At 33.4% G+C, this 12,258-nt stretch overlaps 1 protein-coding gene across 1 annotated transcript in view; it reads right to left on the minus strand.

The window, feature by feature from the left end:
* LOC106134522 (cerebellar degeneration-related protein 2) overlaps positions 1-11,840 on the minus strand; it is a 60,697-nt gene extending 48,857 nt beyond the window's left edge. Inside the window, exon 1 of the mRNA XM_013334603.2 lies at positions 11,647-11,840. Coding sequence (XP_013190057.1) covers positions 11,647-11,722 — 76 coding nt within the window. The 5' untranslated portion in view covers positions 11,723-11,840. The remainder of the gene's footprint in view (positions 1-11,646) is intronic.
* Between the last annotated feature and the right edge of the window lie 418 nt (positions 11,841-12,258).

The raw sequence follows: 12,258 nt of genomic DNA on the forward strand, positions 1-12,258 counted from the left end.
AGGGCAGAATATCTTATACGAAACTAAATTATTGTAAGGTTTGTTTTTTAGACCTATGAGTAAATAATCAATATAAAACAAAACAGTTTACTCAAAAGAAGACAAAGTTGTAGGTGATAATTATTTGAGTAAATTTAACATCGTCATAGACTTTTACTTCCTCTCGTAATAGCGCACTTTTTCCGTTTACATTATCAAACGTATGTTCAAAGTCCAGGGTCCGCAAGAAAACACCACAGTTGGTTAGTGATTAAAACCTTTTTTAAACCATTGAAAAAGTTCATCCCCGCCCCGCCGCAAAAATATTTGAATCGATGGTACAATGACCGAAGTATTCTTACGTTACGGCCATTATGAAATCCTGCAATAATATAAGTCGTTTCGTGATTTATATTATATTGTTACCTCGTAGATAAGCTCGCGATAAGCTGTTGCACTGCACCTACAAGTATATCTTGGCCTTCAGACGTGGGAAACTTTCGCGCCTTTGCCTTCTAACGAGAGCAATAAACTCAGTTAATATTCTTTATAAATATAATCACGTCAAAATATTTACGGGGCAGACAGTGTGACAGAGCCAAGAAGATACTGAGAGGCAAGGTCAAGCTGTGTGGCTGAATGATAAAATTGAGTTTCAGATAGTGACAGGTGGCTAACCCATCGCCTAAAAGGAGAATCCCAAGTTTATCAGCCTCTCCTTTGATTGAGTTTTACAATGTTCACGGGAAGAGAAACAGCCGGCTAATATTATAAAAATATATGAATTATGTTTTAATTGAAATTTTATGTAGCAGAGAATTATTATTAGTACGTATTTAAGTACTACGTTGGAGAATTATTTGGAACAGCACTCTATAATTTCACTTTCAATTTAATAGCGCGTTCGGGAAATTGTGTTTGAGTATAGTTATATCTTTTAAAGTTTTAATAAATGAGAGTAGAATTTATTGAATTTATAACGACAGGACCCGCCTCTAGAGCGTGAAATGACCATGAATTATATATTACCTAGAGTTATATGATAAACTTTTTATGGTTAATTTTATTAAATTCCGAATAAGCCTTTTAAATTTAAATACATAGTTAATATGATTGGATAGTGTAGATGGGAATATAAATAAGCTAATTAGTTTCCATTAGCAACAGTCATATCAAAAATATGACACTGCAGCAGATGTTGTGTTTATAAGGCTTCTAGGAGGATCAGTATGAGCTGCCTCGTGCTTCCATATCCGGCTAAATTGATGGCAAAAAGTGTAAACGGCACACGCCATATGCCACGTCAAACATAAAAACTTTATAAGGTTCAAAACAAAACCTCTAAATTAAATATTAATTTTGAAGTCTACAATTTATTATTTTTTTCTTCTTTTTGGAAATATGCAAGCAATTTATTTTTAAATCTCAAATTCATCATTTCACCAATTGCTAAATGTGGCGTTAGAGTTTTTTTAAATATTAGTTCTGTCTACCCCACAAGAGTTAAAGACGTGACCTCTGGGTATGACAAAAATATTATAGTTATCAAATTTGAAGCATTTTGATTGCTGATAAAAAGACATTCACTGTGGGCTCTGTCTACCCCAATAAGCATTAAAGACGTGTTGTCTATTTATGAGAAAAGTTTACATACATAAGTCACGTCTATATCTCTTGCGGGATAGACAGAGCGAACAGTCAAAAATAATAAAAAGAAACATGATAAAATATTATATCACTATCCAAAGCATTTTAATTGGTACAAAGATATTTGAGTAACTGATAAACAAATGCAAGTTAATTAGCAAATGTCTTCTCGTAATCAGTAACTAAATATCGATATCCAATCACATACGACGTCTCAACTCAAGACAGCATTCCCAAAATGCCAGTAAAAGTTGATTTTAAAAGAATGGCGGTAATAATCTATTATTTTTAATTTTTACTGCGGCACGGAGAAAGTTCGGGCTTTATTCTTATTTTAAATTTTGACTCTCACATATCAGTATGGAATGGCGTCAGTGCTATGTTTGATTATTTACGCTGTCAAGTCTATGATGCGTCGCATTATTGTAATGTAGCATGACCCGTGGTCTAGTCAGCATCAGCAAACGATGGAAACCAGTCATTGGACTATATACACTTTGTATTTTCTACTCAAAGTTGGCATTTGATATACATTTGTCGCATCATGTTTGTCTAATAATGGGATTTTGAGAATTGTTTAAGAATTATGTTTTCTATTTATTTTTTTCCAAAAGTTTATAAGCAAATATCATAAATGTTATGTAAAATAATGAAGGTGAAAATGATCTAAGTATCTGTAATATATCTTAAAAATGGATCCACGAAAATTTTACATTACATAATAAAGATCCTTATCTTGTTTGATTTTCCTTGAAAGATGACTTGCCTAGTACAGTTTCAGATTTCATTATTACCTGAAACAAAAAAAGACATATGTTATAAGAAAAAATACAATAACATTTACTTAACAACTAACGCCAAATGTACAAAAACACCTGGTCAGCTTCAAATGACACTTTGTCCTTATAAAATACCAATGGATTAAGTAAAGTCCTATTTACAGCGATAAAATAAAATAGTTGGGATAGTTGCATATCACCTCAAAAGTCGTGAATTATTAAAGCAAATAAAAGGTCAATAAGAATAATAGGTGCGATTGAAGAAAATACCTTATGAGTACCTACTTTGCTTATTACGTAGATACGCTATACATATATTACCTATGCAATTTTTTGCACTTAAACTGAATAATTAATTTTGGTCCATACATTTATATATCTGATTTACAAATAAGAAGCAAATTATAAAAGCAATCTAGTTTAATGCATAATGGATGAGTATAGTATGCATTGAAATATGTATATAAGAAATATTAAAAAAAAAATGAATATACTATTCTACTATATATTAAGAGTTCAACAAGATATTGTAATTTTATATTGCTGCAATTAACTGTGTACATAATTCACGAGGCCTAGTTTAAATAGTTAGGCGAAATTTCGTATGCTAAGATATATGAATAATTTAGCTAGAATAAAACAAACAATCTTACTTTCACTCAAATAAGAGTAAGTATGTAATGATAATAAAAACAGCAACAAAAAATTTTGATTTTTTTAAATGAGACATATAATCATTGTTGAGTAAATAAGGAAAGGGGTATTTTAATACATATTTTTACATATACTTAATCTATTACTTTACCTATTTTCCGAAAGAGTAAGCAGAAACTACATTTCATCTACTTGTAACTACTTTTTTGCTTCAACCACACTCATCTTCTTATCCAAACTATTCCGTTAAATAATAAAAGTTTGATTTTCAATAGAAATTAAGCTTTATTACGCTTAGATTTTAATTTATTGATTTATCTTTAAGTTATATTTCTGTGACATTAACTAAGCCCAACAAATAGTTATATTTGTTATACAGAGCAGGAAATGAACGACCAAGGAAGTCAATCAAAATAGATCAATTCATTGGTATACGAGCAACACCAATAAATTCTCAAGTTACTATGAAATGTGCCGTGTGGTTCCCGGCACTATTACAAAAAAGAATAGGACCACTCCATCTCTTTCCCATGGATGTCGTAAAAGGCGACTAAGGGATAGGCTTATAAACTTAGGATTCCTCTTTTAGGCGATGGGCTAGCAACCTGTCACTATTTGAATCTCGGTTCTATCATTAAGCCAAATAGCTGAACGTGGCCATTCAGTCTTTTCAAGACTGTTGGCTCTGTCTACCCCGCAAGGGATATAGACGTGATCATATGTATGTATGTATGTACTATGAAATCTTGTCCCACGTCGAGTTTAGTTCAATCAAGATTTCGATCAACCCTTTGCGGCTTATCAGAAGGCGCGGGCGCAGCGCAATACGACTTTCCTCGCTATTTTAGGCATTGGTCAAAGACATTGCAAACAATCGGGTTCCACCTAGAAATGGTCTAAGAAAGTAATAGAAAGGGAGTATCGAAAGCGGAGACTGTTCACATGTTTTACACAACTGAGGTAAGAGAAAGTATTTAAGTTGTGTATCAAGAAATTGGGATTTATGACATTGTAGATATATGTACTCGTGTAAATGCTATAATTATTATATACTAAAGTAAGTAAGTTATGTGTGAATGGAGGCATTAATGATTACAATATTGCGTATGGCAACTTTAATATCAATGAAAGTGTTAATGATTTGACCTTAATTAAACCCACCACAAAATATCAAACGGCGGCGGTGATCTAATGGATACATGGATACAAAAATATATACATAGTATTATGACTATGTACATTAAGAAATTGGTCCTTTGGTATAAGGATTTTTAAAGGAGTCCCCCTTCTTTACCAAAAATACATACATACATAAAATCACGCTTCTTTCCCAGAGGGGTAGACAGAGACTACCTCTTACCACTTGCCACGATCTCTGCATACTTCCTTCGCTTCATCCACATTCATAACTCTCTTCATGCAAGCTCGGCGGTTTCGGGTACTTTTGACCTGACCCTTTACCAGGACGTCCCTAATTTTATCAAGATACGTTCGTCTAGGTCTTCCCACTCCGACCTTTCCCTCCACACTCTCCTTATATATCTGCTTAGTCAACCTGCTTTCATTCATCCTCTCCACATGACCGAACCATCTTAACATACCCTTTTCTATTCCTGTAAAGAACTTCATCTTTTTTCACATCACAACATTCCCTTATCACGCTGTTCCTTATCCGGTCACTCAATTTCAAAGGGAATATTTTGTAAGTTATATTTATATAAATGTTACAGTAAATTAACACCTCACAGTTTTGCTACATACCTAACAATCGAAATAATTTTCGTATCTACAGATTTATAGCTAGAATATCAGACTGAAAGCCGTATCGGCAAACCAGTCAATGACCATGTTTGTTGTGTTGTGTGATACAAAATTAACTACTCGAGATACATAATATGAATATCATCAATGGTCGTAACAGCGCATTCGATGCACGAAATGTTAATTGCAGAAATTATTCCTTAGAATATTATTTGAGTATACATACATAGGTTTTTCACGCTACACTTTACAGATTTGGTGTAAAATAAATCAGTAAATACCATATTATATTTGAAACTAATACCTACAAAGCAGTAATGATACGTTGATAAGATGTGTTACGTACATTTTGGAAGATGAATTTGGAACTAGTTAGTAAGTTGCCCATTGTCAAAGTATGAGGCACTAAGTAAAGCGTCTGTTTCAAGGCACTGGCCGCTTCTCGTCGGTATTGTAGGATGTGTGGGACTGAGTTTCGAAATTATAATCGTACGTACATACATCTACATGTTATGATGCCGTCTTAGCCTGTGGTTAGTGACGTAACACAAAACCACTTGTCTAAGGGGCTGGTCATTGACACGACCGGTCTTTGTCACCTAAGCACAGAACAAGGGAAATTGCGCTGTACGCAGCTGGTTTAGTGCTCTGTGCTCGCTCCACGGCCCTTGGAAGATTCCCATGTCTCTCACGGCTCTCATAGAATCATGTTACGCAAAATCCCTTCATGGGAGATGGCCTTTTTAATCTGAGACAATAGCTCCACATAACATACAATGGACGACCCTCCGTTTTTGCACAGCACTTCTGTTTCACTTTTTTTAGTGGTTACAATCCCAATGGTAGGCGATAATGTTACAAGTTTTCAGTATTACAATGTCAATTTGTGTAGATGTACTTCGACGTGTTGCACTTTGTACTAAACATTTCGGCGGGATGGAAACTCTATGATATCTATGCTATGTGACCGAAAATTTAAGAAATACTCTTGCATTAGTAAAAAAATCCAGATAGCAAACCCCAGGCCCAGAAGACTGAGGGTGGAACTGTAAACACGCAAAGATGAGAAAGAGACTTTCGTCAGTCAATACCTAGAAGAAGAATAAATATCTCAAAAAATTCTTTACAATAGTAATATAAACTGAATATATAGCCTATTTGCAGAAGTGAAGTAAATATTTGACATTCCATGAACAAATTTTTTCTATTTATTCAGATGGACATACCAGAATAATACTCGTATTCAAACCGCTTTTATTGACATTAAAATCGATCTCAACTAACTATATAGAGGAAATATTAGCTGAACATTCGTCGTAGGCGCATCCCGGGCTCCTCTTGATATAACTAGGACTAACGCCAGGAGAAAATAGACTAGGCTATAAAAATAATTAGAGCGAATTAGTTAGCTGGAATACTTCCTGAGACCGTATGTATGCGCAGGGGCTTTTATAATAATGAACTCGTAGTGACAATAAGTGTCATCCTGTGCCGGGGTCTGCGTGTGACTACAATCCTGGATCGGAAACGTCTGGTTAATCTCACACATTTAAAAACAGAAAAGCAAATTTATTAGATCAATATGATAGTTTGAATCTGAATGTGCAGATTCGTAGCAAAAATGCTTGATATACCTACCAAGAACAAATACTTACGTCGGAAATACTACGTGCCGCCTACGCCTCAAAGGAAGTTATTCTGTTGGATGATAATATCTTATTTCCTTTGCAAAAAAGTTCACTGGTCATGGGAAAATATGTGTCTCGTATCCATGATAGTCATCTACCATAATCTCTCATAAAAGATAGTACACCATGGTATAAATTAGACGGCAAGAAAGTAATTTTAAAATACGATTCTGAGAAAATCTCCGCATTAGGAATCCATAAGAGAAACATAAAAACAATCGTTAGTAAGGTCATTGGTTCTTGTGAGATACTTGCATGAGAAAATGGAAATGATACCTTTAATACACGCTTTACGCTTTTCCTGTTTGAATGGGAGATAAAGCAATAATAATTTTCCTGTCCGAGGTAAATATTTTTGTTCCCAAAGAATATGTTTTTATGATAAAAATATTTTTTTATATGAGTGTTCTCATATTTGCATAAAATTCACCTTCAACAGACGTTATAAACATACTTGCGGCTTCTTGGTTTGAAACCTTGGTTATCACAATTTAGATCGATTTAATGTGTGTCCTTATTTTTGAAATAGGTTCAAAGGTAACTTCTTATATGGACTCATTCTTTTTACCAAAGTCCACCGACTTCTATTCTAACTATTCTTTGTATAACCCTTCAAAATCTGTATGTTTTTTGGAAACCCACTCAGTTTCATCGTTCAAACGTGCTGTGAAAATTTTCTAAAGAAATAAAAATTCACCTGTAAGTATGTAGTGAATAAGATGGTGAAATTGTTAAGTTTCCTATATCCTGGCTTGATCTAAATTAAAAGGTACATTCCTAACCGTGCAAAGGAAACATAAGCCGTAGAATTCGGCGGTTCCATTCCAAACACCGTTACTCGCCTCCACATTTCTATTTGTTATTCAGGTGACTTCCCATTTCAATGCAATGCCATACACTCATACAAACGGTTTTAAGTGCACTAAATAGCACAACATATATGTCCTACAACCAACGTATCAATTTACTGCAAAAAAAAAAAGATATTGTCAACATTACTTATGTGACAAACGACATCGTTACTTTAAATAACCAATAACTGTAACTTTTACTAAACAATATAATTTATCGAGTAACATATTACTGAGAAATGATACAAATGGTTTGAATTAGTGCCTGTCTTGTTTGTTCAACAAGTGCGTGTTGAATTATAGTCACTGTGTTTCAGATAGTAAAATTATATAGAAATTGACATAAAAAAAACATATTTAAGGTTATGAGTAGATTATATTCGTTGCTGAATAATCAAAATATAATAAATATGGGACCGTATAAAATGTTTCGACAGTATTTAAAAACATTAATTCCCTCATTAACGGTATAATTTTATGCAAGATTGGGTCAATGATTTTTTTGTTTATGATCTTTGGGTAATTAATGTTTATACAAATATAAAATAGGTAATAATTATTACACACTTTATAGAGGTCTATGGTTTTGGATATTAGGGTACAACTATACTCTTCATTGAAAAGAACTTGGTAGGGATTTTTGATTTGCGATAAACATTCCTTTTGAATTTCTTAACGTATTATTTTGCTAATGTTCATATTGTTTTTCCGTACTTTGGATGTCCATCCAAAGTATGTATGTCCATACATATTGGTATGGACTTAGTTTACCAGCGCATTTTTACCTACGTATAAAAAATATTTCTTAATTCAAAATCTAATAGAGTTATGATAACAGTTAAAGCGGCAACAATGTTCGATTCATTCATAACAGCATACCAATTAATTGTTTACAACAACAATACAGCACAACAACAACAAAACCGAGTAAGCCAAACAGCAAGACGAATTGCGAGTTAAGTAATTCATGTAATTCCCGGGTCAATGACAGGCCAATTAATGACTCGTGAGAATTTTCGACGGAACGGATGGACTTATACAAAAATATAGATATTTTAAATATAGAAAGGCTGAATTTAAATAGTATTATGAAAATAGTTGAATTTTTATGGTTTTATTGATAGAGGCGTTAATTGCATTTTTTTTTTGTAAACAAATCGCCTTATTCGCCGTTTTGTACAAACTTGAAGATTGTATACAAATTTCCTAAACATTTTTAATTAAATTGTAAGACATTATTTTATCCAACCTTGTACATTAAATTGATTGCCTTCTATACATCTATTGAGTCTATGGGAACAGGCAACAATTGAATTTACATAGACACCATTCAGAACGTTTTTAATTGGATTGATATAATTAACACGTTTTAATTGATACGTTAAGAAAAGTTAATTTAAGTTTAAGTGAGAATTGAAAGGGAAATGGAATCGCTTTCCGAAATATAATTGTGTAACACTTTTAAGTGATACTTAATTATTTGTAAAATTACACTGTAGTTTGCACTTTGCAGTGAAAATCATCGGATTATTGTAATGCTTACTGCTCTCTACTACATAAGTGCAAGTTTATTTATTTAAAAGAAGTAATAAAATGGACATGTAAACAGTGAGCTCCGACGCTGCCTCTATCTTGGTCTGTTAGGGTAAATTTTTTATTATCATATATACGAGTACAATATAATATTTAGCTTACTAAGAGAAATATTACTGACTTATCCAATCAAGAATTCTGTATATGTACTTATTTATGTTGTCCATTTCCACGCGTACGATGTCGCGGACAATAGCTAGTCATCTCGTAAAATTCAAATGTATGCAAACTAGAATAACCACAAAGTTACACGGATGATGACTTGGCAACACAATAGAGTAAATATACATTGCGTGTTCTGTAGAGCGCGCTAATGTGCAAAACAAATATTAGACACGACATGATGAGGTAAACTAATAGGGTCACTCAGTTTTATGACGAATTATCGTCGCATTTTCTTTTTCACATCATTAGCTCTCCGTCCAAATGTGCGGAAACGAGATAATTTTCCGTCCTCAATAAAGACATCAACGAGTTATTTAAGATATAAATTCATTGTAAGTATGTTGGTGGGGCACAATGGCTTCCTTTTAACATTATTTTTGTTAAAAAGATATCTGATTATTTATGAAAATGAGGTTTTAATACTGCGTAATAACAATAAAAAAAAAACATGCAATGCTCGGGAGAGACTAAGGTAGAATGTACAAATCATTTGTCGAAATTTCACTTTAACTCTACCTCCACTGATTTTTATATTATATAGGTTGCCATTTTTTTTTATAAATGGGAAGGCTAGAAAACTCGAGATTCTTGTTTTAGGCTACTTGGCTAGCTACCTGGAATTATATCTTAATTAATCTCAATTCTGTCACTAAGCAATTCAGCTAATCATTGGGTTTGCCATGCGGTTTTGGTTCTTGTGACTATTGGTTCTTAGACGACCAAGGGATAAAACGTAATTATAATGCTTTTTATAAAATGTCTTAATACAAGATTAAGACTCTGGACATATTACATTTCTTGTTCGGGTAAAAAATGGCACTTAAGTCACCAAGTATGAAAAACAATGACTTTATCTCATGTTAGTTTTATCAAAAAGATCTTTCTCACGAACCAACCAATAGATTAATTAGTTATAACAATTGCAAGTTCTTGTAGTTTAAGAGAATAACCTCCACAGAGATACAGACACCACAGGGAGCTTGAAATAACAGGATTTTAAATACATTTGTCTATATTAAAAATTATAAAGCTATTGTTAATGAGTCAAATGCTATTGTATTTTCTTTATACAAATAAGGATGTTATTAAAAACTTTGTTCAAGTTATAGTTTTATTTAGATATTTCTATTGTTTATACTATCCTACTTTACTAATGTTATAAATGCGTTAATTGTTTATAAGAATGTAAGTTTTTACATGTAAGTATTTCATGTAAAAACTACTAAACAAATTATCATCCAACTTTACAGTAACAGCTTAGACATCGGAATAACAAAATAAGTTATAATTAAAATCCATTAAATTTGGATGAAGTTGCGGGCAACGTCTTGTTTATTAATAAAGGTACTCACAATTTATATAAATGTTACTAACTACATATTTTCATTTTTATATTCATGCCGTGCCGTGTAGTTTCCGGCACCAATAGAAAAAAGAATACCACCACTCCATCTCTTTCCCATGGATGTCGCAAAAGGCGACTAAGAGATAGGCTTATAAACTTGGGATTCTTCTTTTAGAGGACAGGCTAACAACCTGTCACTATTTGAATCTCAATTCTATCATAAAGCCAACCTCCTAACGGATTGCACTGTTAGCATGCTAAGTTTAAAACCACAGAAATTTTAGTTTCTATTTGCGCGGTTTAAAACAGTCGAAGGATTTTTAGGTATTCCAGTGACATTTGAGCCCCATAAATACTAAATTCCAAAGGTGTCCTCTTTCACATCGGTAATCTACTTATGGTTATTTTGTTGGGCCGTTTTATGAAAATTTGCGCTTAACTAAATCACTTAGGTACCAAAAATTAAATGCTAATACATGCGTTATGGAATATTTCCGAAAAATTTACAAACAGATATGTATAATCCATTACAACGGTAATTAAATTACATACAGATCACATCTTAATATTTTACAGAGTAGACAGAGCCAATATTTTAAAATAGTCACGAAAGCCACGATCAGCTGAATGGCTGAACGCAATCGGAAATTACTCAGAAGAAATTAGAACTAATCCTACTTAGATCTTATAATACCCGATTTATGGTGTGACATCACCATGCCTTTCATTCATAACACCGGCACCTTTTTACTTACGATTTGCTTCGTTACCCAAGGAATGCACCTTTTGTGGGAATGTGGGTAATCACTGCAAGGTCAGGTTAGCCCACCGCTGAAGTAACAAACTTCAGTAACATATAATATTCAAGTAAGAAATAGGTAGTTGTTATTTCAAAAGCCGTTTCGCAATACTCAGGAACGCGCGCTTCGCGAGGGTAGACACAATTTTATGCGTTTCTAATAATTACCTATTCAAATTACCACCTATTATAATATTAAATCTTCATCGAAGCTAATTTCTGTAATAAATTTAGTCTTTTTTAAGCCCTATAACAAATATTTGTAAAAAACGTCTACTAATTTGTAGGCCGAAGTTATATTTGTTAACCAAATTACTATATCTACAGTAAAATATTTTGATAATCGTTTAAAAATATGCAGATTGATGTGTTAAAGGTCATTCACCTGATGCGGTCCAGCATTCTGGGCACTCCTGGCATAGGGAAGCCCAATCGAAGGAGAGGTCTTCAAAGCTCGCCATAGCTGTTTACGACACCCCGCACATGCCACTTAATTTAGTTAGTCACCGCACTACACCAAAGACAAACACAGATTTGAAATGATATCAATGGTTGATATGCCGCGTTCGAATTTCGAATGTGTGCGCGTGCGCACGGTCGCCGGAGAACTGCAGGCCTCGACGATGGTGCCGGGATGTCGCGGCGAACCTGTTCCTTGCTACTCATGCATTCACGTTCTTTCGATTTCAATTAACCGTTAACGTTGTTCTAGGGTGTGTCTTTAACTAGGTACCACGTTAGATTGCTAGTTCATTTAAAAATAAATTTGGCACATTTTTAGAAGGCAAGCAAAGCCGCCAAATACTGATGTTAAAATGATGAGGGTACTTTTAACGCCATTACTGATATTTCACCTAATGTCGAACATAAACAAATAAATATATGCCTTAAACTTAATTCAAAGTTGTCCGCTCCACGTAGTTCATGCGTGCATCGATGCAAATACCAATTTTTTTATCGCAATAATTTTACAACGTGCAATTATACAACATCGTTC

Source organism: Amyelois transitella, chromosome 5 (assembly GCF_032362555.1).
Source record: "Amyelois transitella isolate CPQ chromosome 5, ilAmyTran1.1, whole genome shotgun sequence".
Lineage (NCBI taxonomy): Eukaryota > Metazoa > Arthropoda > Insecta > Lepidoptera > Pyralidae > Amyelois > Amyelois transitella.